We start from the raw sequence: 26685 nt of genomic DNA, 5'->3' as shown, positions 1-26685 counted from the left end.
CGTTATATTCCAAATCGTAACCTCAGATCCTCAAATGAGTGTCTCCTTAGAATTCCAAGAACAAAACTTAAAAGAAGTGGTGAGGCGGCCTTCTGCTGTTATGCACCTAAAATCTGGAATAGCCTGCCAATAGGAATTCGCCAGGCTGATACAGTAGAGCAGTTTAAAACACTGCTGAGAACACATTACTTTAACATGGCCTTTTTATAACTTTACTTTAACTTAATCCTGATACTCTGTATGTTCAATTCATCATAATAACTATTCATGGTGGCTCTAAAATCGTACTGACCCCTACTCTCTTCTGTTTCTTTTTCCGGTTTCTTTGTGGTGGTGGCCTGTGCCACCTCCACCTACTCAAAGCTTCATGATGCTCCAACAATGATGGATGGATTAAAAGGCAGAAGTCTACGTGACCATCATCATCATCAAGTCCTTCCGTGAGAACCCTAAATCCAAAGAGGACTGTTTCATTTATGTTAGGTAGAATGCCCAGAGGGGACTGGGTGGTCTCATGGTCTGGAATCCCTACAGATTTTATTTTTTCTCCAGCCGTCTGGAGTTTTTTGTTTTTCTGTCCCCTGGCCATTGGACCTTACTCTTATTCTATGTTAATTAATGTTGACTTATTTTATTTTCTTATTGTGTCTTTTATTTTTCTATTCTTCATTTTGTAAAGCACTTTGAGCTACTGTTTGTATGAAAATGTGCTATAGAAATAAATGTTGTTGTTCTTCTTTGGACTGTGGAAGGAAACCCATGCAGACACAGGGAGAATATGCAAACTCCACACAGTGAGGACCTGGGAAACGAACCTGGGTCTCCCAATGGCGAGGCAGCAGCACTACCCACTGTGCCACCATGCTGGTGCATAGCAGCATGATTTTTATATTTATAAGACATTCTATTCTATTTTTGGTAGAGATTTAAATGCTTAACTCCTTTTTATTGATTTTATTATACTTTGCCCTTTCTCTGTGCAGTTTGCTCCCTTCACTGTATCTTACTAATGACAACAAGCAGAGCAGAGCAGGCAGGCAGGCAAACAACACTGAATAATAAAAGGCTGCAACTACTTTAGTGTCAGACCCACTAATTAGAAAATAATGAAATAAATAATTAGAACACCCAGCAAAAAATAGAATGAAAATCAAGATGAAAATATTATGAAAAAGAAAAAAAAAACATTATTACCATATAACTGCTTGGCACATTTATATATATATATATATATATATATATATATATATATATATATATATATATATATATATATATATATATATATATATATATATATATATATAAAACCAAACTTAATTTTCTAATTTCTACATTTTTCCAAAAACACGGAATCTGGAATAAAAAACATTTCACTTGATTAGCCCAGGGGTCCAATTAAAAACAGAAGCTGGTTGGAACAAAAACCTGCAGCCACAGAGGACCCCCAAGACTGATGTTGAGAACCCCTGCTCTAAACTATGACTGCTGCCACTCTCCTGACTTTTGCAGGGGCTGTCAGTTATTTAGTGACCACTACTGACCCTTTCAGTGATGTTGGCCATCTTAATTCCCCTTCTACCCCTGATATCCCCTCACCAGGAGAGCAGTTTGTAATAATCAGTCTTAAAAGTAGGTGGGTTAAGGCTCAAACTGTTCATATCACCCATCAGAACTCATTTTGACTTACCTTGAAATGTTGAAGAGGGTTCTGATAATGAACTGATCCAGGGCTGACAAACTGTCACTGTACGTGTACCATTGTGTTACATCCTTATTAAGATACTTCTGTAAAAATCTGAAGTCCACCTGACTAATCCAAGATGTGTCTTTGAAGTCCATTTTATTTGGCAGGGGTCCAAAGAGTCCTACAAATTTATACAGATTGCAGCCTCCTGTAATTCCATCATACTTTTGACACAACTCCATCATGGTTATGAATGATTTCTCATTAAATCCTGTAGAAAAACTAAGAAAAAATGCAAAAATCAGAAAAAAAAGAAAATAACTGAAAAGAGAAATGATAAAGGCATGCATTACAAAGACAGGACATTTTAAAGCACAGACCATGGTGACCTAAAGTCTGATAGACTTGAAGTAGAAGTGGACATGTAGGTGTGCAGTCAATGTGGTTATCAAAGGAGTTCATCGATAAGACTTACACTGAGCTCGGTGCCCTGCTCTCATTGCAGCTCTCTTACAGAGCTTCTAATTCAGGCTGCTAACCATGTGTTGTCCAAAAAAATTAAGAAATTAATGTGAGGAACATTAAAATATCCATAGCCAGATAAATTGTATTATTACAGGACTGATTAAGGAAGAGCAGCAGGCCAGACGACTGGAAAAGCAATCATGGAGTCCCAGTTTATTAAAATTGCACTAAATAACCAACATGTTGGTTTGTGTGAAGTTCTGTTGACACTTGACATGAGGATGGTAGTATTTGCTTTCTTATTTTATGAAAAAAAATGTTTCTTATAAAAACACTTCTTGTAAAAAAAAAAAAAAAAAATCTGCTTTACTTACCACATACCAGTCAGAACTATTAGATAAGATCTGTTCTACTCAGAGATCACAGGTCAGAACCAGAATAAACTGAGAACTAAGAACCTCAACATACCACTTATAAACACACAAAGACAAAAAATCAAGTCTGACCTAACCGAGGGTTACAGTGAAAAGCATAGAAGTCACAAGATCATAATTAATGCCTAAACAGGTCAAAGGGCATGACACCTGAACATGGCGGGGGAGTCAGCCCTAAATTGTCGTGTCCCATTGGCCCAAGACTGCCATACATTCTGAGAAACTCAAAGTCTTTTTCTGACTCTTTCATTCCATCCATCCAGAAACTGTGATGGGTCAGAGGCCAGTCAGTTTATTAAGATGAAAGAGACAAGTGGCAGACCAGCTCAGATTTCTGAGTGTCAGTCAAATCCTCGCCAAAAATGACTTCTGTCTGAGGGATTGCTGCGTATATGACCATAACCTTGTGCAGTTCATGCCACTCTTTTAGCAGGTTAATATGCAAAACTTGTATGGGTTTCTGCTGCCCTGCAATCCTAACTTTATAATTCACGGGGGACATATGCTATTCTATGACTGCCAGACCCATCGATTTAGCCCGAAAGTTTGTCCTTCTCCACTTTAAGCCCCTCTCTGAGCCCACCAAACACAGCTGTTAGTGGATCAGCAGGGATTGTGACACCAAGGCTGTCTGAAAGGCATTTAAAGATTTTGGTCCAGAATGATGTTCATTTGACGCAGGCCCAAAACATGTGACCCAGTGAGGCTGGAACTTGATTGCAATGTTTAAAGATTGGATCTTGCTCTGGAAACATTTTGGAAAATTTTGAATGAGACAGATAAATAATTTTAAGTTGAATAATTGTATGCTTTGCACATATGTAGCGCAAGTGAATTGTGTGCATTGGTACTTTCAACTCCTTTTGTCGGAATATATAAAGTCCTTCCCAAATATATAAAGGCAAAACTTGAATATATAAAGTCAATGTCAGAATATATAAAGTCATTCCTGATTATATATAACATCAAAGCTTGATTATATAAAGTCAAAATCTGAATATATAAAGTCAGCGTCGGAATATATAAAATCATTTGGGAGTATATGTGTGTGTATCTATACTAATAAAAGGCAAAGCCCTCACTGACTTACTGACTCACTTATCACTAATTCTCCAACTTCCCGTGTAGGTGGAAGGCTGAAATTTGGCAGGCTTATTCCTTACAGCTTACTTACAAAGGTTAGGCAGGTTTCATTTTGAAATTCTACACGTAATGGTCATAACTGGAACCTATTTTTTCGTCCATATACTATAATAGACTTCTGCTCGATGGCCATTGGAGGCGGAGTTACGCCTCCCACGTAATTTATTGCCTGCCCATATAAGGCCGTCCGTCCAATAGAAACACTGCCGCTAAATATTCACGGGTGAAATACTGTGCTTATGCAGACGAAGATGAGATGGTCAGGGTGGTGTTTGGCACAAACTCAGCGAAACCGCGAGACAAACTTTTAAGTGCCGGGTCTTAGCTAACATTAAATACAGCCGTGGACATCACACAAGATGGCACCAGCACAGCTGGGAACCTTTGATGCATGTACACCAAGCGGCTCATGTGAACTGACGCAGTGCACAGACAAAAAGCAACAGTTCCAAAGAGTGCTGAACAAAACTGAATTACACAATTGAGAAGGCAGCAAAAAAATATGAAGCGTCTGATACATACAAGCATATTCATAAGTGCAGCTACTGTGGAAACAAAGCACACGGTGGAAAAAGTCAATGTCCCGCTAAAGGAAGACAGTGTAACAAAAAAACCCGTGCATGCAGTGTGTCACGTCTCAGATAAAGAGGAAGATGAGCTGTTTATTGATGCAGTAAGAAACGAATCGATGAATGAAACCTGTTATCTTTACAACGATTGACAAACACGGAATGTAAATTGAACACAACACGTCCTACAAATACGAACCTGATTGAAAGAAATAATGATAATCAAATCCTTGATGACAGCAACACTCATAACAGTCACAAAATAATTACTGTATATTGACAATCATGGTACGTTATTTTTAAAATGTTCCCTTTTCTTTTTAATAGTTTCTTTAACACACTACTTCTCCGCTGCGATACGCGGGTATATATATATATACTAGCAAAATACCCGCGCTTCGCAGCGGCAAAGTACTGCCTTAAAATTATTATTAAGAAGAAAATTAAACCTTTTTAAACTGAGGGAAAATATACCAAATAATTATTTGTTAAGGATCTCTTTGTATACCACATTGTGAGTTCGGCCCTCCGGTTGTAATATGACCAAGCTGTGCGCTGAGCTTACTCTGAGCATGTAACGTACAGTTGGCCATGTGAACAGTAATCTTGTCTCAAATCTCACAGCTTGGATTGCTGCTGTCATAATCGGTTTGAGTTTCATGGTTTGTTTCAATTACGACAGTATTTGTAGGACTTGTGTTGAAGAGACATTTGGCATCTGTCAAGCGTTGTAAGCACACAACCGGTTTCATTGATAACTTCACATCCAGCTTTTGAGAGTTGAAACATTCATAAACATCAAAGTGTCCACTACACAAATCGTCACCTGTGAATCTAAGATGTTTAAGATGCATTGGCGGTTGTCCAAAAGTGTAAAATATTTGGCCATTTCAGTACACTTGAAAGTGACAACCAAACAATTCAGCGGCAGCCATCAACTCACATGCAGTACTATAGGTGAAGGGCTTAAGCATTTCACTCTTCTAGTGCTCCTGTGTAGTATAATTATCTCCTGTACCGTCATCAGTCCACACCTTGAACCTGTCCCAGTTATTCAATACATAAGACACAATGTTCCTCCGGATATCAAGAGTGAGCCTGATATGGCCGTGCAATATGTAACACAGAGAATGGAAAAGGTAGGTGCCATCTCCGGGCATGGAAACCACTCGGTAAGTGACAGTTCTTTGATCAATGGTGATCACCTCGATAGACATGTTAATGCGGGTAGGAATGATAAAGGAAATGGGTACCTGAACAATGTAAAGTAAGTCTAAAATACCTAAACAATAACTATAATCATAATAAATGAACAATAAAACAGCGGAGAAGCCGTGGATTAAATAAAAAGGCTGTAGTTATCAGCAGGGAGACGTGAATCCTGTGGCGAAGCAAGGAAGGGAATGTAGAGACTGGAGCGACGGACGGCCTTATATAGGCAGGCAGCCAACAACGTGGGAGGCATTGGGATGGGGGACCCAACGCCGCCTTACACGGTGACCGAGCTGCAGGCTATGGACGTATATATGTACGTAAGTAGGATTCAGTTAGCGTTGGGAACCCGCGAACCAAATTTCTTGAAGATGGGCCCATAAGTAACAAAGACCGTTGAAAAGTTCAATATGGCGGCCAACAGTGGCATCATACCACCGAAATAAGTACCAACTTTCAGCCTTCTACCTACACGGGAAGTTGGAGAATTAGTGACATTGGAAACTTAAATATGGCGGCCGAGAGTGGCATCATACCACTGAAATAAGTACGTACATCGGTTTTGGTTAGCGCAGGGAAGCCACCTACCAAATTTCGTGAAGATGGGGCCATAAATAAGAAAGTTCAACATGGTGAACGTTGTCAACCGTTATGACTGTTGCGCGTACAATTTCGAAATGAAACCTGCTTAACTTTTGTAAGTAAGCTGTAAGGAATGTGCCTGCCAAATTTCAGCCATCTACCTACATGGGAAGTTGGAGAATTAGTGACGTTGGAAAGTTCAATATGGCGGCCGACATTGACGTCATACCATCGAAATAAGTACATACATTGGTTTCGGTTATTGCAGGGAAGCCGCCTACCAAATTTCGTGAAAATGGGGCCATAAATAAGAAAGTTCAACATGGCGAACGTTGTCGACCGTTATCGACCCTTATGACCGTTACGTGTACAATTTCGAAATGAAACCTGCTTAACTTTTGTAAGTAAGCTGTAAGGAATGAGCCTGCCAAATTTCAGCCTTCTACCTACACGGGAAGTTGGAGAATTAGTGATGAGTCAGTGAGTGAGTGAGTGAGTGAGTGAGTGAGTCAGTCAGTCAATCAGTCAGTGAGGGCTTTGCCTTTTATTAGTATATATATATATATATATATATATATATATATATATATATATATATATATATATTTAAATATATATATAGTGGACGCTGGCCCGGACACACACAGACGGACATCTTAAGTTCACCCACACACTTTATTTACAATAAATATTTATAATTTAATGTGCACTCACAACCCCAGTGCCTCTAGCACCAATCCCCCAAAGTCCAGGCCTCACAGTTCCAGTGCCTCTCTCCAGTGCCCCTTATATACAACTCCTGGATGAGCACCAGGTGTTCCCGGGCATTCCTCCCTTGGCCACGCCCCAGCGTGGCGGAAGTGCCGGCTGTCCTCCCGGCAGCTCTCCGGGTGTCTCCCAAAGGTCTTCCCCCACACCAGGAAGTGCTGGGCTCTCGGGATATTCAGGCACTGGGGCGCCGCCTGGCGGTGGCCACGGGTCCCTACAGGGCTGGGCTTCCAAGCCCTGTACCCGAGGCCCCCAGCATAACCAGGACGGACGCCCCCTCTCAGTCTGGAGGAGGCACAAGCCCTCCTCCGGTCCTCCTGGGCGTCCCGGCCGGGCTCCAAGAGGGGGTGCACTGAGTATGTACGCCTGATGACCCCAAAATTAGGGCGAAACACGTGTCGCGTACTCTTTGCATTATTTCACAGTAAAACTATTTAAATATATATATACATACATACATATACACACATAAACATATATATCAGCGCTTCCCGATTCATTTTACCCTTGCATCCCCTTGGTTTGAGACGAATGAAAAAATATGCGGTTAACGCAGAAAGACATCACCAATTGAAGCTTTATGAATAATGGATACTTTATTCATCATCAATGATTGTTTTGGTAAAGCCATACTCAGTGTAATCATTAGATGAACGGTAAAAAAGTAACAGCGAGGGGAGAGTGACTTATTGAGAAACAGGTGTAACCCCTAAACTTTATATATAGATAGAGGAAACCCCTCCTCACTATTTCTGAGACTTCCACTATACGTAGGAAGCCCAAATTTCCCATGCTCATCCTTTACACTGCACTCCAAACATTAAGTATGTTTCATTTCGCGCCATGCCCCTTACTGAACTTTCGAAAATAGCGTCTTCTTTTTGGCAGTTCTCACCATTATGCTGTAAGGAACTTTCAGAACTGACCTCTCCTTTTGGCAGTTTCATTCCTTATTTCTGTTAACAGAGGATTTATTTCACGACAAAGACATTAGAACACTCTGGACAAGAACAGGCCATTCAGCCCAACAAAGCTCGCCAGTCCTATCCACTGGTTTCCTCCAAGAAAACATCAAGTCGAGTTTTGAAAGTCCCTAACGTCTTACTGTCTACCACACTACTTGGTAGCTTATTCCAAGTGTCTATAGTTCTTTGTGTAAAGAAAAACTAATGTTTGTGCGAAATTTACCCTTCACAGGTTTCCAACTGTGTCCCTGTGTTCTTGATGAACTCATTTTAAAATACAAGTCTCGACCCACTGTACTAATTCCCTGCATAATTTTAAACACTTCAATCATGTCACCTCTTAATCTTCTTTTGCTTAAACTGTAAAGGCTCAGCTCTTTTAATCTTTCCTCATAATTCAACCCCTGTAGACCTGGAATCAGCCTAGTCGCTCTTCTCTGGACCTTCTCTAGTGCTGCTATGTCCTTTTGTAGCCTGGAGACCAAAACTGCACACAGTACTCAAGATGAGGCCTCACCAGTGCATTATAAAGGTTGAGCAGACCCTCCTGTGACTTGTACTTCACACATCAAGGCGCTATATAACCTGACATTCTGTTAGCCTTCTTAATGGCTTCTGAACACTGTTGGGACGTTGATAGCTTAGAGTCCACTATGACTCCTAAATCCTTCTCATAAGGTGTACTCTCGATTTTTCGACCACCCATTGTGTATTCAAACCTAATATTTTTACTTCCTATGTGTAATACTTTACATTTACTGACATTAAATTTCATCTGCCACAAATCTGCCCAAGCCTGTATGCTATCCAAGTCCTTCTGTAATGATATAACGGATTCCAAATTATCTGCTAATCCACCTATCTTGGTATCATCTGCAAACTTAACCAGCTTGTTACTTATATTCCTATCTAAATCATTTATATATATTAAAAATAGCAGCGGCCCTAGCACTGACCCCTGTGGAACACCACTCTTCACATCGGCCAGTTCTGATGAGGTTCCTCACACCATCACCCTCTGCTTCCTGTGTCTGAGCCAATTCTGCACCCATCTAAAAACATCACCCTGAACTCCCACTTCTTTTAACTTGATGCCCAACCTCTCATGTGGCACCTTATCAAATGCTTTCTGAAAGTCCAGATAAATAATATCATAAGCTCCACTTTGATCGTATCCTTTTGTTGCCTCCTCATAGAATTCCAACATGTTAGTAAAACACGACCTCCCTCTTCTGAACCCATGCTGACTGTTCAGAATAACTCCTGTCCTTGCCATGTGTTGCTCAATCTTATCCTTAATAATTCCTTCCATTAATTTTCCTGTGATGCTTGTTGCTTACTGGCCTATAGTTGCTTGGATCTGCCCTGTCACCCTTTTTATATAATGGGATGATATTTGCCATTTTCCAGTCCTTTGGAATCTCTCCAGTGCACAGTGACTTCCTAAAAATATGTGTCAAGGGTTTATATATGTACTCACTAGCCTCCTTAAGAACACGAGGATAAATATTATCTGGGCCTGGTGATTTGTTTGATTTCATCTTATTTAATCTGAGCAGCACTTCTCCCTCTACAATTTCCAAATCCCTCAGTACCTCCTTAGTAGTCCCTTTACTGCTCTGAGGTTATCCACTTGCTCACTTGTAAACACCTCAGAAAATGTAAGTTTAGGGCATCTGCTATTTCATTGTCTGTATCTTTTAATTCTCCTTTACTATTCTTGATGAACTTGACCTCCTCCTTAACTGTTCTTTTACTACTAAAATACTGAAAGAATCTCTTGGGGTCTTCTTCTCCTTATCTGCTATATTCCTCTCCAACTGTCTTTTAGCCTCTCTGATATCCTCCTTATTGGTTGCCCTCATGTTCTCATACACTCTGCGATTCTCTTTGCAGTCATTAGTCTTATATGCCTTATACAGCAGTTTTTTCCTTTGCAACTTCTTTTTTAAATCTTTATTAATCCATCGTGGAGATTTGTTTAGTTTCCTATTAATTCCAAATTTACGTCTGTATCTGTCCTGCATTACATTTTTAAACCTGTTCTACTGCTCCTCAACTGTCTCCACATTTAAAAGCTTATCCCAGTCTATCCTACTTAGACTTTGCTGCATCTGCTCAAAATTAGCCCTACTAAAGTTCAACTTAACAATTTTAGTCTTTGTATCTGCACTCTTACAAAATACTGAGAATTGTATTACATTATGGTCACTTGACCCTAGTGGTTCAATCACCTCTACACCCTCAATTCTATCCTGATTATTACAGAATACTAAATCCAGACAGGCTTCACCCCGTGTTGGTGCTTTAACATGCTGTGTTAAAAAACAGTCGCTGATTACTTCTAAAAACTCCTGCTCTTGTGCTCCTCCATCTGCAAGGTTATCCCAGTTAATATTTGGATAATTAAAGTCCCCCATGACTATAATATCCCCTGTAAACTTGTCTTTTTGATATTACTAAAAAGATGTGTGTTGAAATTACTGTCTGAATTGGGTGGTCTATAACACACTCCTGAAATAAGACCTTTTTCCCTAATATTTTCCAGGCGAAGCCACATGTCCTCACTAAGATGGGGCTCATCATCCAACTGCAGAGGACTTACATTTAAATCCTGTTTGGCATAAACAGCAACCCCACCTCCTTTTCTGTTCTGTCTCTCCTTCCTAATAATGTGTATCCCTCTATGTTACACTCATCCCCATCTTTGTTATTTAGCCAGGTTTCCGTTATTGCTATAATATCATAATTATGCTCTGCTACATACGACTCCAACTCACTTACCTTATTTTTGATAATTCTAGCAACCCCTTATCAAGCGGGGTCATTTTTGCTAAATCGCTTTTAATTCGACCTCTCCAAATTAGAATCATTGCTGTTATTGAACTCTCTGGAGTATAAACACATGTCTGGTCTCTTTGTAAAGGTAACATTCTCTAGTTTCACCCTTAGTAGTCAGAATCACTGTAGGTGTGACTGATCAAAAGTTATGCACATTAGAACTCACAAAAAAAACGAATTTTTTTGTTCTCGCCTAAGTTTTTTTTACGAAAATAAAGGAAAATAAAGCTGCAGTAGGTAGGTGAGGACAGAAACACACTATGTACCAACAGAATAACTTGTTGACTACTCAGATTTCAAATTTGAAAAGAATACCAGTAAAAATGACATTTTGACACCAGTTTTTATGTGGGCATGTCCAGGTGCTTTTTAGAGGGACCATTATCCACATTTTGGAACGTATGTTAAAAATGTAATAACTTTTGAATGTTTCAACCCACAGATATCAATGAGGACTCTACTGAAAGCTTACACCTAAAGGAATCTCTATCTACACACAGTGTGACTCTATTAGTTATAAAAATAATAAAAACAATAAAAAATACACATTTCTATGTAAAAATAGTCAATACAAGTCTTATGGGCCAAAAATATATTTATATTTTTTATTTTTTACTTTTTTTATAAAATGCACACAAACTATATATATTTTTTTTTTACAAACTGTTACAACACAGCTCAGCGTTTTTCCATATGCCACTTGATGGCAGCAATCACTAGCAAGCAGAAAGCACAAGGGCGTGGCACATGTCACTCTCTGCCATTAGACGTCTATAGGGCCGATTGAATACTTTCACGCCGCGTACATGCATCTATTATTTAATCGAGCGTTTATTTACATTTTTCGGTACCTTTATTCATATTTAAAATGTGAAAAAACTTGGCGAAATCACAATAAACAACCACGAACCAACTCTGCAGACTGGCACAAATGCCACCTTCACGCAGCTCCGATCGCTTTTTTTACAAGTTAGCATGGCAAGTTACATATCAAAATGTTCGGCTGCTCATTGGCTGTAAGTTTTGAGTGTCAGTCACAGTGTCCAATCAAACTGGTAGATTCTACCAGAGTTTCGAGTTACTCGTCATCATTCAGCTATCTGTGACGATCGTTGGCTATACGAGGTGCCAGTCAACCCCAGACCCGTCGTAATCGGCCAACTTAGGTGTCTTTCGAAAGCTAACACTTCCGTGTTTCATGCGGTAGCATGGTTATCGCCGACAGAAACAAATTACGTCTGATATGATCAATATAAATGAAAAAAAATTACGTAGGTGGTCTCAAATTATGAAACGTTTTCTGGAGTTTTTGTCCCTTTGAGGATATATCGTGTGTTTTGGACCTAATCGTTTTACTGGATTATATTCGCTGGAGCCTTACAGACACAATGGGATCAATACTGCTCGGAAATATTGATGTTTGACTTGCAGTGGGTCTTCAAAGGTAGGCACAGTCAACTCTTAAAAGTATGTACTTCTCTGTAAAAAAGGCTTTAGTGTCAGTGCTGTGGTTGTTGTGTGTCAAAATGGTTTATATCATCGGTAAGACGAGACTTTGAAGTTTCATTTGATGGGTAGGGTGTCGAGATGCATGGCAGATGGGCATGCACACATTACTGTAACATTTTTAAAACGCTGTTATGTCCCGGGACCGGTATGGGTGCGCGTTAAGGCAAGCTATTTTTAATGTGTTAATCCTTCTACATTTACGTGTTTCCTTAGAATTTACATTACTATGCATTTTTATTTCTACACCATTGTTTGTTCTTCCATGTATAGATCTACATCTGGCCTGTCCTAAACTCGCTGCCCCCCAATCCTCAACTAGCCTACACATACGCCTCCCCAATACATTGGTGCCCCTCCAGTTCAGATGTAACCCGTCACGGTGGCACACGTCCCATCTGTTCTAAAAGGAGTCCCAATGCCCCATAAACCTATACCCTTCTACCCTCGACCTAGATTTGAGCCACGCGTTAAGCCTTCTAATCTCCTCAGTCTTACCTGGACTGGCGCGTGGCACAGGCAGAACTTCTGAAAAGACTACCTTGTCAGTTCTGCTCCTCAGCTTGGTACCTAACTCTTTGAATTTGGATCACAGTACTGACAGACTACCCTTATGTATGTCATTTGTTCCAACGTGGACAATGACAACTGGATCCACCCCCGCTCTGGCCAAGAGCCTATCCACCCTTCCAGGGAGGTCTCCCACCTGTGCTCCCGGAAGGCAACACACCGTACGAGACTCTCTCTCTCTGGAGCACACCTGCGCTTCAATCCCCCTAATGATTGAGTCCCCAACTATCACTACCTCTCTTTTTGGGAACTGGTTTTGTGGTGGCCTGTTGGGGCTCCTCAACCCTGCCTACCACCTCAGAATTATCAGTGTCACCGTCCATCTCCGCTAGGACATGATAACGGTTAGACACTTCTAATTCTGGAGCTGATGCCCCCGGACAGTGTGCACCCTTTACCTTACGCCTTGTGACCGTGACCCACCTATTCCTACCTGTCTGGTCTGGAATCTCCTCCCACGCCACCTTAGGGGTGCACACTATCTCTCTAAAGGACACCTGGGCCAAGTCCACCAATTCTCTATTACAACGCAAGTCAGCCAACTCTTCCTCCAGTTCAGCGACCCTGAGCTCGAGGTGCTGGATCAGCTGGCATCTCTTGCAGATGTAGCCCTCATAGACAACTGGCTCTTCCAAACCATCATCTAAAAAGTCCAACATCCAACAGGACTTGCATTGCACTGGCCTCATTATTAAAATTTGACTTGGGATTACTACGCTGCCTTAACTTTTTTTTTTTTCCTTAAAATTAAATTTCTTCTTCTTTCAACTGCTCCTTAACTTAAATGGTAACACTAAGATCTGCTCCAGATATTTTACACCTTTTCCCCTTAAGCTCTTGTCCTGTTCTCCCTCTCAGCTGCTTGCTATTTGCTTTTCTATGAGGTTCACTTTACTTTTCTCTGTCTCTTCTCCTACCTTTGCGCTCTTCTTACTTATAAGATGCACAAGGGCCGCTCCTGGTCCCCCTTCCTTTTTTCACACAGCCGCTGTCCACACACCTACCACGTGGTTGGCTCCCTGCCTATATACATTAACGACATCCCACGGTCATGTGCCTCCTCACTCGCTTACTTACTTTCCTCAGCTGTTCGTCGTGCTCACTGCTCCCTTCTTCTTTACTCCAACACTTCAAGCCTGTTATTGTTCGCCTTGCTTCACGTCTTCCTGCTGGTGACCCCTGCCTTTTCATTTAGTTTCTTCACACTCTTAATCCTCTGGGCCTGCCTCTGCATTCTCTACTTTTGAAGGTCGGCGCACCAATGATGTTACTATGAAACTTACAACCACCAAAAACTTTGTAATGGCACCAGGCTTCAGATCAAATCTCTGCACAAGAATGTCATTGAGGCAACTGTCTACACTGAAACCGGCTCAGGGAGACTCTATTTATTCTTCGCATTCCTCTCATACCCTCTGAGCTCCCATTCCAATTCAAACGCCTCCAATTTCCAGTAAGGGTCTGCTTCGCTATGACAATAAATAAGTCACAGGGACAGACTATAAAAAAGGTCAGCATTGACTTGACACAAGATGGCTTTTCACTTGGCCAACTGTATGTTGCATGCTCAAGAGTAAGCTCAGCAGACAGCTTGGTCATTTTACAGGCTGAGGGCAGAACTGCAAACGTTGTTTACAAAGAGATCCTTACATCGAAAAAAATGTGCATTTCTCATACTCAACATTTACAATCCTAAATTAAACTCTTTACAATCATCAAATTCACTCTGAATACTGAAATAAGCCTACGACAATTACATTGACAGTCATGTTACATAACTTCTCTAACACACTACTTTTCCATAGTGAAGAGCGGATATTTAGCCCGGTGCTGCTAAGATTTACTCCGTCAAGAAGACGGAGATTTATTTATTTTTATAGAGGAGTTCCCAGGGACGCTCCCAGCCGTGGCCCAACCCGCACACACTCACAATAAGAGACAAAATAATGCACACTGGGATCAACACAAAAAGCCAGTCCTGTACCCCTACGCCGATATTACATTAAACCACATTAGGTCCACGCCTAGGCTCTCCCCCAGGGTAGTGATGGTTACTGGCTGAAGCTGTCCCGAGGGGAGACCAGGTGGGGTTTTGTATCGCTGACAGGTGGTACAAGTCTGGACATGGGACCAGACGTCTTTGCACATGTTTGAGTATTTCGAAGGAGTCCTGCCACACTGCCGACCACTCCCAAGAGGATCCCTTCCTCAGCAGCTGGAACAATGAGGCAGCGATGTCGACAAACCTGTGTACAAATTGGAAGCGGAGACTTTTTACCCCCTGAGGCGCTGGGTTGTCCAAGATGGACCTAATTTTCTTTGGGTCCACCCGGACCCCGTCTGCCGACACCACATGGCCAGGGAAGGCCAGATGGTCTTGTAGAAATCTACACTTCTTGATGTTGAGTGTAAGAGGAGCCTTACACAGTCGCTGGAAGATGTGGTCAAGGTCCTTTAGATGTTGTTGAACAGATTGGGAGAATACAATGATGTCAACTATGTAAACAAAGCAGGTCTTCTCAATGAGCCCCCGGAGGACCTGCTCCATTAGCCATTGGAATGACACCCCTGCGTTGTTAAGCCCAAAGGGCATCACCCAAAAATGGAACAACCCCTCTGGGGTGATGACGACAGTCTTTTCCATGCTACTCTTCCCCATCCTCACCTGCCAATACCCGGACTTCAAATCTAGGGAGATGAGCACCGCTGCCCCATGCAAAGACTCCAAGATGTCATGAACGAGTGGCATGGGGTAAGCATTATTCAAGGTCTTCTGGTTCAGCTCCCGATAGTCCACACAGAATCGGTAGGTCCTGTCTTCCTTTTGAACGAGCATCACAGGGCTAGCCCATGGCGAGGTGGAAGGCTCGATGAACCCTCCTGCCAACATCTGGTTGACCCACACCTTGATTATTCCTCTTTTCAGAGGTGACACTCTGTAGGCTCTGTGCCGAACTGGGACTGGGTCGACTGTGTGGATGTGGTGACACACCACCTCTGTCCGACCCAGTTTGTCTGTCCACACAGAGCACCAAATCCTAAGCAGAGGCTGAACAAGCTCCGACTGTTCAAGAATTGCCTTTTCTACTGGGCTGGGCTCGTCCACCAACTGCGCGTGGTATTAATGCAAGTTAGGTCTAACCAGATTGCTTTGAACCTTCATCCCAAACCAATGGACCTCCTCATCCGGCAACTCGCACTCCAGCCGCAACAGCTGCATGGTAAGACCTACCAACATAAGAAAGTCCATTCCTAGTAATAAGGGCATTGACAGGTGGTCCTCTTCCAGGATGTAAACTTCTGTCTCCCAGTGTGTCTCATGTAAGCAGAGCCTCATAGGAACCCTGCCCTTTGCCCCGTGCGCCCTTCCATCCACGAGAAAGAATTTTACTTTTGCACTTTCCCTTAACTGCTCATGAGGCACTTCAAGCTTTTCCCACAAGCTGTATTTCATAAGGGTATAAGTACTCCCTGTATTTACGACTGCCTCTCCTCGCACTTGTACGGGCACCACTAAGAGAGGCAAGGTGGCTTGCACCAAGGTAAGATCGGCACCGCAACAGACAAGGACAACTTGTAGAACCTTGCAGGTCTTGGGCTGCTCCAGACTGAAGATACACAGGATATCCAGGAGGCTCAACTCCTCCTCGAGATGGGCTCTGACTGTTACGTGACGTGGCCTAGGAATCGGACGCATATCACTCAGCGGCACACTTAGCTCAAGCTCCTCACCCTGCACTGCGCTTTCAACAGACATGACTACTATGTGGGTGTAAGTGATATTGGACTAGAAGGGAATATGTAAAAAACCTAGCTTCCTACCCAGCTCGCCAAAATCTGTAGTGGTCCAGTGCCGCTAAGATTCACACCGTCAAGAAGACGGTGATTTATTTATTTTTATAGAGGAGATCCCAGGGACGCTCCCAGCTGGCCCGACCCGCCCACACTCAGAAACAGAGACAAAATAATGCACACTGAGATGAAACAACAATTAAAGAATATAATGAAATTAAATGAAGTAAATGAAAACAACAAAAAAAACACCCCTGTACCCCTACGGCGATATTACATTAAACCACAAACACAAACAACCCCCCTCTGCAAAGTACATGGAAAACAGCACTGGATGTAATGAAATGATGAAGATAATAAGTCCAGAGATCTATACATTAAAAGGGAATGAAAAGACAATCCTACAGCTAGGCCCTGAAAAAGGTGAAGATGGGTGGATGGTTCAGGAGCGCTCCTTTTCTTGCTGGAAGGCCATGACCCCACTATCAGTCGTCAGCACACAGGTAGACAGAAGACAATCCAGACCCCAACAACGAAACAATCTAGGACACAGCGACTAAGTACAGTTAATCAACAGAAAGCAGCCAATCAGGTACATGGAACACAAAATACAAAAAAAAAAACACCTTTGTCTTTGGACACCGACCTTCCTTTCAAGAGCCACTCTGACCACCTTTGACCCCAACAGCCCATGCACCCCAGACAGAAGACCAATCAGAGCCTCTGTAGGGACTGCTGGGAGATATGGTTTTAACTAATTGAAGCACTGCTACATATGCATATATATATATATATATATATATATATATATATATGTCACACACGCTCGCTTAGGAGGCAGTCAGCATGCCCAGAGGTGAGTGAAATATCATGAGACAAGGGATTGATCCAAGGTAATAATGCCTCTCTCTCTCCTCTTCAGACATAAAGAAGAGATATAAAATACCTATATAATTCATCAAAATTGGTGTAGTCGGAAGGATATATTTGACCGAAAAAGATGACTGAAGAGCAAGATTTGAACACAGTTCTGACTACCATCATGGCAGAACTACACACCCAGAAGGTGCAGATGGGAGAAACACGCACACAACTGGCCGAGTCAGAGGCACGGGCTGCAGCAATGGTGCAGACAGAGGCCACTCGGTCTCTTCCTTCTCATTTGACATATTTAACTGAGGGAGATGATGTCGAAACCTATTTTTTAATTTTTGAACGCACCGCTAAACGGAATGCGTGGCCGAGATCAAAACGGATATACCTCCTGGCACCCTACTTGAAGGGTGCAGCGCTGAGGGCTTATTACAACTTAACTGAGGAGCAGGCGGCCAATTGCGACACCCTCATGGCGGAGGTCTTCAATTGCTAAGGCGTATCTACGCCTTAATGGAGGGAGTGGCAGATCGATCCAGAAAGGCCAATATGGACCCAGGCTTTTGAAGTTTGGGGTAATGTCGGGTGCTGGCTGAGGCCAGATATACACACTGCCCAGAAAATGGCCAAAATAGTAGCTTGCGAGACCTTCGTTCATGCCCTCCCAGAGAACAAAATTATGAGAGCATAGACACCCTTATAGAGGTGGTGGAACATCATTGGACTACCTATAAATCAGAGCGGTAGGGACGGTCCCCTTCCCAAGCACAACAGGTATGTGGTGCAGTCCCTGAGCCCACCTGGCGTCCTGCCAAGTCTCTTGTCTGACCCAAAGAAAAGCCGCACAACCTTCCCTGCTGTTTCAAGTGTGTGGAGGTTGGACACTTATCCGCCAGGTGCCATCTGCCAGGCGAGCCTATGGATTGCACCATAATCAAGGGAGAGAGGTATTGTTCTGTAGTAATCCCTTTGTCATTACCCACTACTGGGACAGTGGTCATAAATGGATATAGAGTAGTGGCTATGTTTGATTCCGGGAGCAATATCTCCATTGTTGCTCCCCGTTATGTTTTGCCACGACAGTGGCTCAAGGTTAAGACCAGTCTGAAATGTATTCATGGGGAGTTCAGGTATTATAAGACTGCCTCCTGCGTAATATCAGTGGAAAACTCTATAAAGAGTTTAGTTATGGTGGTCTTGCCAGATCCTCCCTTTCCAGTTATACTGGGTCGCGATTGGTCTAATATTAAAAGTGTAAAATCTACTGTTCCTAAGAAAAATCTGAGCTTAGTGATGGATAAGAATAACTCTAATCCGACTGCTTCCATGCCGTTTCCGACGGTATCTAGGACCCATTCATCCACCCAGTGTGACAGAGTGGGAAAACCATCAACTTCTATGGAAGCCAGATTGGCAACCGGGGGAGCCGTATGGTTTGAAACCCCACGCATTGAGGTTGAAAGGAATCCAATTCAAAAACTAGCCTCTCAATTTAAAATTATGCCATCCTCCTTTAAAAGGGAGCAATGGAATGACGATTCCTCAAAATTCGCTTAGGAATGCAGTTGTTTCAGTCAATGGAACACAGCCTGTAGATCCTGTACCACGAATGCCCTACTTTGTCATTAATAATGAACTTTTGTATCGAGTGGCAGAGCATAAGGGTGAGGTGAGGTCATTGCTCTTAGTTCCGCATACTTATTGGCAGCAGGTATGTAAACTGGCGCATGCCCACCTCCTAGGTGCCCATCTAGGTACCGAAAAAACTCTTAAGCGAATTAACTTTCTATTGTATTGGCCAGGGATAAATGAGGAGGTCCGACGTTTCTGTGCTTCCTCTCCAGAATGTCAGTAAAGTCAGATTCCTAGAAGGGGCCGTGCTCCTCTTGTCAGGTTACAACGTGAGTTAGCACAGCTATGCTGATGACACACAGCTGTACTTATCAATAGCACCTGATGACTCCGACTCTTTCGATACACTAACACAATGTCTTACTGGTATTTCTGAATGGATGAATAGTAATTTTCTCAAACTAAATAAAGAGAAAACTGAAATTTTAGTAATTGGCAATAATGGATTCAGCAAGGTTATCAGAAATAAACTTGATGCACTAGGATTAAAAGTTAAGACGGAAGTAAAAAATTTAGGGGTAACCGTTGACTGTAATCTGAATTTTAAATCGCATATTCATCAGACCACTAGGACAGCATTTTTTCACTTAAGAAACATAGCTAAAGTTAGACCTCTTATATCATTGAAAGATGCGGAGAAATTAATTCACGCTGTTGTTTTCAGTAGACTAGATTACTGTAACGCACTCCTCTCAGGACTACCCAAAAAAGACATAAATCGTTTGCAACGAGTGCAGAATGGAGCTGCTAGAATCCTAACTGGGAAAAGAAAATCCGAACACATTTCTCCAGTTTTGATGTCACTACACTGGTTACCTGTGTCATTCAGGATTGACTTTAAAATACTGCTTATGGTTTATAAAGCCGTAAATAATCTCACCCCATCTTATATATCGGAATGTCTGACACGTTATATTCCAAATCGTAACCTTAGATCTTCAAATGAGTGTCTCCTTAGAATTCCAAAAGCTAAACTTAAAAGAAGTGGTGAGGCGGGCAGGCGGCCTTCTGCTGTTATGCACCTAAAATCTGGAATAGCCTGCCAATAGGAATTCACCAGGCTGATACAGTAGAGCACTTTAAAACACTGCTGAAAGCACATTACTTTAACATGGCCTTTCTATAACTTCACTTTAACTTAATCCTGATACTCTGTATGTTCAGTTCATCATAATAACTACTCATGGTGGCTCTAAAATCCGTACTGACCCCAACTCTCTCTTCTGTTTCTTTTTCCGGTTTCTTTGTGGTGGCAGCCTGCGCCACCACCACCTACTCAAAGCTTCATGATGCACCAACATTGATGGACGGAAAGGCAGAAGTCTACGTGACCATCACCATCAGGTCCTTCCATGAAAACCCTAAATACAAAGAGGACTGTTTGATTTATGTTAGGTAGATTGCCCAGAGGGGACTGGGCGGTCTCGTGGTCTGGAACCCCTACAGATTTTATTTTTTTCTCCAGCCTTTGGAGTTTTTTTTTGTTTTTTCTGTCCACCCTGGCCATCGGACTTTACTCTTATTCTATGTTAATTAATGTTGACTTATGTTTATCTTTTATTGTGTCTTCTATTTCTCTATTCATTTTGTAAAGCACTTTGAGCTACATTTTTTTTGTATGAATATGTGCTATATAAATAAATGTTGATTGATTGATTGATTGATTGTCCCTTTACCCCTTATTGATATTCCCTTTGAATGAGTCGGTATAGACCTTGTAGGACCATTAGAACTCTCTGCAAGAAGCCATAAATATACTTTGGTCTTAGTGGATTATGCCACCCAATATCCGGAGGCTGTTCCCTTGCACTCAGTGACATCAAAAATCATCACACAGGAATTAGTAGGGATATTTGCTTCTGCTGGGATTCCTAAAGAGGTGTTAACAGACCAAGGAACTCCTTTCATGTCGGAAGCGTTCAGGGAGGTAGCCAAGTTACTGCAGATTAAATATCTTAAGACATTGGTTTACCATCGGCAAACAGACGGCTTGGTAGAACAATTTTATCAAACTTTGAAACAAATGTCACATAAGGTAGTTAGCGAGGATGGGAGGAATTGGGATCAGTTGCTCCACCTCGTGTTGTTTGCCTGTTTCTCCTTTTGAGCTATTGTATGGAGGACAACCCCCCGGGTTAATGTTTATGTTAAAAGAAGGATGGGAAGAAGAGGTCCTTCCCTCCTCTAATATTTTAGAATATATCGCACAGTTACGTGATAGATTGGCTAAAATCAGACCCTTATTAACAGAACACTTAGAACGTGCTCAAGCAGGCCAGTCGTGATATTATAACAGAAACACCACCCTCCGGGAATTCCTCCCGGGGGATCGTGTAATGGTGCTCATGTCATCCTCCCATTCTAAATTATTGGCCCATTGACAAGGCCCATATAAAATTATGGAGAGAAAAGGATTCGTTGATTATTTGGTTAAACAACTTAATCATTGGCCGAGTGAGCAAGTTTATCACATCAATTTGCTGAAACCATGGAAGGACAGGGAAGTTGATCCCTCCTCTGGTCAGCCTTGCTCCCTTTTCATAAATCATCAAACCCTTAATTTCGGAATGGATTTGACTTTAAGACCGAAACAGGACCTGGAAAATTCTGTTCTGTCTATTCCGGAGGTGGTTAGTGAGCAACCAGGTTGCGCTGCACAGATAGAACACGATATTATAACAGACCCGGGGGTTATTGTCAGGGAACGCCCCCATCACCTCCCTGAGGCAAAGAAAATGGAAGTTGAATTAGAAATCAGGCAAAGGCTTGAGCTGGGGGTGATTGAAGAAAGCCACAGTCCTTTGCTCAGTCCAATCGTTCTGGTTCCAAAACCCGATGGGTCATGGAGGTTCTGTAATGACTTCCGGTGTCTCAAAAAGGTCTCTAAGTTTGACGCATATCCAATGCCAAGAGTGGATGATTTACTCGATTGGTTCGGTAATGCACAATTCCTAACTACACTTGATATGACGAAAGGGTACTGGCAAATTCCCTTAACGGCTTCCGCTAAAGAAAAAAATGCTTTTAGTACTTCCAGTGGGCATTGGCAGTACACGGTCCTTCCATTTGGGTTACACAGGGTACCAGTGACTCTTCAACGTCTGGTGGACACACTGTTACAGCCCCACAATTCATATAGTGCCGCTTATTTGGATGAGGTTGTCACCTATTCTGGCACGTGGAAGGAATATGTACTACAGGTTAAAATGGTTCTCTACACACTAGCACAAGCTGGGCTTCCAAGAAATGCTTCTTTGGATTAAAAGAGGCCAAATATTTAGGCTATTTGGTGAGGGTACCATCAAACCACAATGCTCCAAAATGGCTCTGTCTGGTGACTAAGAGGCAAACACAAGCTTTCTTGGGTTTAGCGAGCTACTACCGCTGCTTGTACCTTGTTTCTCAGAGATTGCTTCGCCCTTGACAAATCTGACAAAGAAACGGGCTCCTTTAAAAGTAAGGTATGGGATGATAAAACTGAAGCTGCATTTTGTGACTTGAAAATGGCCCTGACTTCAGCACCCCTGACTTTTCTTTTCCTTTCATTCTCCAGACCGAATAGTCAGACACAGGACTAAGTGCCGTGCTGAGCCAATGCATCAATGGTGCTGAACACCCAGTTATGTACCTCGGCCAGAAACTGCTAGACTGGGAGACCAGGTATGCCGTGGTGGAGTGGGAAGCCTTGGCAATTAAATGGGCTGTAATCCAATTGAGGTAATACCTATTAGGACGGGAGTTCACCCTGGTGACGGATCATGCCGCTTTGCAGTGGATGGCCGTTCATCGGGAGTAGACCCTTGTGTTACTAGGTGGTTTTTAGACCTTCAACAATATCGGTTTTCAATTGTTTATCATGGGGGTTCTTTGCAGGCCAACGCGGATGCTCTCTCCCGTGTATATGAGCTCTCGGTGCAGGCTGCCCGACTTAACGGGTCCGAGCTGAGGTAGGGGGTCATGTCATACATAATATATACATAATATTTATACGGTATGTTATACATAATATATAACATATACATATTGTAAGAGACAGCCAGCAGATCAACTCAGCCAGGATGCCTAAGAAATGGAAGGACAGGGCAATCCAGCTTCTTTAGGGCACTGTTTCCCCCAGAACGTTAGATGGCAGCTCCCCAGGATTGCAATGGAGAAGGCATATAGCATGAGTTTTCCACTTTACCCAGAAGTGCTTCGGAAGTGCTTGCAGACCATGTGGGCGGAACAGCAGAAGCACTTCCGAGTTAGCCAATATAAAAGGGCTTGTCATCCTGGCAGGGATGAGCCAGAGTCTGGAGGTGGAGGACAAACTTGCAAGGAGGAGTGGAGGTGGACAAGAGACAGAGGAGTTGACAAGAAGAAGTGTGTTATTTGGAGCTTATATTGTACTGTGTTGTGGGGAGCAACAGGAAAACGCTTCCTCACTAAAATAAAAGCATGCTGTGTCATAAGACTGGGCTCTGTGTCTGTTGTGTCTGGGGTTTGTGGAGCAGTACACCCCTTGGTGGTCCACAATATATATGTAATATATAACATATATTTATATATATAGCTGCAATTCTAATGAACATCTTCTCAGAGGGTGTGTGCCCCCTGCTTGATGCAATCCCCAACTTTTCTTTGGATCTCCAGTCATCCTTCCATTCATGACAACTTTGAATTCATAATATTTTGACAGGCTGTTTATATCCTGAGAGGTGGGATTCATGATAAATGGGGAAAGTAACATCAGTGGTCTGCTGGACTTTCTTGCTCCACTTTAAAGTTAAACAGTGAAAGTCAGTTACTGAGCGTGACCCCTTATTATCCTTCACTGTCCTGCATATCTCATCAGCAGCAGGGAGATGTCCCCTAGGCTTGTGCATAAAAGACGAGTACGAGAGACCCTTTATACTGCTCTTCTATGAGCTTCTAGTGCAATGTGTTGTTGGACATTCTGACACTGAAAGTCTTCTAATGGCAAATGCTCAGACAGCTCTTGAGCCCGATTCCCTTTCCTTAATGGATATATCCTAACACCAATGTTCCCTCTAATTTATGGTCGGTATGTGCAAGAAACTTCTCTCATGCAAGACTTTTTTTTTAAAAAACCCAGTTCAAATTTGAGTACTGCAAGCCAATTTAAAATGTAAAATAAAATAATTGAGATTTTGTAACATAACAAGGCGCCCTCCATTCTGCCTAATACACTCCAGGGTTGGGGTTGTTACTGAAATACAGTAGAGATAATAAAAATAAATAACACTTTACAGGTCTCGAATGTTTTAATTAAACAGAAAATCTAAATTCAAATATACAGACATGAGGATGTTTTTATGTTCCAAAGAAATTCAAAGCTGACCACTTAATTGTAAAAGGTGAGCGGACTGCACTGTGCTGTTTTCTTTGTTCGTGGATGTTTTACTAGTTATTGTACTTGTGTGTCTTCTGTTTACTAGAGGTGACTGTGAAACTCTCATCTTATATGTTAGTACACATCAGACATCACCACAGTTTGATTAATTGGAGATATTGTAAGTGCTCTTTTACTCGAGTCTTCTTAAGTATAACTTGACTTGCTGGATGAAATCTATCGACTTGACTTGAAACCTAAAGGTGAAGAACTGAAGCTTACTTGCACAGGTAGGACTGAGTCCCGGCTCTGCCTCTTTGTATTCTGTTAGACAATCATCTGCAGTCAGCTTTATAAAGTCTGTGACAACTGCTGTGTATTCATTCTTGACTGATTAGGAGCCTTTGAACGCGGCCCAGCCTGCGGACTCCAACCAGCGCTGCACTGACCCATCATCTCCCAAATCTCATACTGCACGTGTCTCACCACCAACACGTGGAGGTTTGGCTTTTAACAGTAAACAGGAAGGACCAGCGCTGAGAAAGATTCTGACTAAGAAAATGAGAACAATAACTTGAACAGTAAACACCTCACAAAGTCTTTCAGTGATGAAGGGGACTGTTACTTCCTTCATATACCTACAGATTTGCTAAAGATAATTTGTGAGTGTTTTCTTGAAAATGGTTTGACTGAAGTCTTCAATTAAACATTCTTATAATTATTGACAGTGGCGTATACTTATTTTAGTGTCAGCTTGCGACAAAACAAAATAGCAATCATAAAACCTTAAAAAAAACAGTCCCTGTAGATATGAAGGGCTTATATTTTTTCTGTTGTTTTCCAAATTCACTTCATTCTTACAAACACCACAATGAATTCATCAGAAACACGAAACATCACATTTTCTCATCAATGACAATTGTGTCATCAAATGTCAACATCTCAGATATGTCTCAGCCATCCCTCATGTTTTATTCATGCATCAATCTTAGTTTGAGTTCATTAGATTTATTATACATTGACAATGTAATGGCTTACAAGAAGAAAAGGCAGATACACTTTGAAACAGAGACTGGGAGATGAAATATGAGAGCAAAGATCAAAATCAACAATTTTTCTTTCCTGTTGTCAGAGCCAAATCACTAAACAAAGACGTACCACAAACAAAATACCATTGATGAAATTTAAAACCAAGACGAATATAACTAATACAGACAAGTTTTAGGTTTGAATCCAACCTTGGAAAATTGGGAACTACGTGACCCCTGACCTTTATATTTTCTACACAGTGACATCACAGGTCATGACTTCGACTTGTTCTGCACAGCTATATAGCAAAAGCACATACAGGCTAAATCCAAAATGGTGGTGCCGACAAGAAATATAAGAAGTGAAGTATTTTAACAAAGTTAAATCCTAAATATGAATTCTCCAAATTCCAGAATCCTCCAAAACACAAAAAGAATATCAATGGGATGCTAAATGAATTCATATATTAAAAAAAGGTGAATTTCAAAGTAAGAACCTTATTGCTCCAGCCAAACATCAACCAGATATGCATAAAATGAGCCATTAATTCTGCTCTGTATCTTTAAATGGCGCAGGTGAACATCAGACTGTGCACCTGGGAGCCGAGCTGACGCACAAAAATAACAAGAAAAATTAAAAATAAGAAGTGAGAAACACAGGGAGATTACCATTTTGCATTACTTACCGTATAGAGGACGTCCAACCCAGACAGTCTGACAAGAAGTGAACACATCTTTCACGTATCTCACAGTAACCATCACAGGCCAGTATCATGTTGACTCTTTTTGAGGAGTGTTTAATAAAGTCACTCATTGTCTTCAGTGTCTCCTCTGACCAGATTGGGTTCACGTGGACCTCATTGTTTGTGAGCCTCAAATATTCATTGAAGTTCCAGTGGTTTCCACAGTCCATGAGATATTTGTAACAGCAAGCAGAGCTTAGGAAACCCTTCCTGTAAAGGAAATAAAGACATTACACATGTTCTTATTTTAATAAATAACGTCTCTGTAAAAAAACAGCACTGGTCACCCTGGGCCACTGAAATTTCTTTTATGAAAGCACATCGCTGAGGTTTAAATATTTTATTTTTACAAATGGCCACATGTTCAAAAATAATAAATTAGTTTAAATCTGCAAACTATGAAAAGTTTGAAAATTTTATACAAAAAATAATGTTTTTCTATTGATTTTTTGAATTTGTAAAAAATATATAAAGAAGAAATGAAAAGGGTGCAACACTAAGGGTCTACAATGACAAACTACCAGAAGAACACAGAATGGTGCT

At 41.7% G+C, this 26685-nt stretch overlaps 1 protein-coding gene across 1 annotated transcript in view; it reads right to left on the bottom strand.

Moving 5' to 3' along the window:
* Positions 1 to 26348, bottom strand: part of LOC120517430 — a 31182-nt gene extending 4834 nt beyond the window's left edge. Inside the window, exons 1-2 of the mRNA XM_039739762.1 lie at positions 26086 to 26348; positions 1691 to 1969 (exon numbers count right to left, since the gene is read on the bottom strand). Of these exons, the coding sequence (XP_039595696.1) occupies positions 1691 to 1969; positions 26086 to 26312 (506 nt within the window). The 5' untranslated portion in view covers positions 26313 to 26348. The remainder of the gene's footprint in view (positions 1 to 1690; positions 1970 to 26085) is intronic.
* Positions 26349 to 26685: the final 337 nt, after the last annotated feature.

The sequence above is a fragment of the Polypterus senegalus genome, chromosome 1 (assembly GCF_016835505.1).
Source record: "Polypterus senegalus isolate Bchr_013 chromosome 1, ASM1683550v1, whole genome shotgun sequence".
In the NCBI taxonomy this organism is placed as follows: Eukaryota; Metazoa; Chordata; class Cladistia; order Polypteriformes; family Polypteridae; genus Polypterus; species Polypterus senegalus.
The sequence above is the reverse complement of the archived record's forward strand: the minus strand, read 5'-3'. Positions and strand labels throughout refer to the sequence as shown.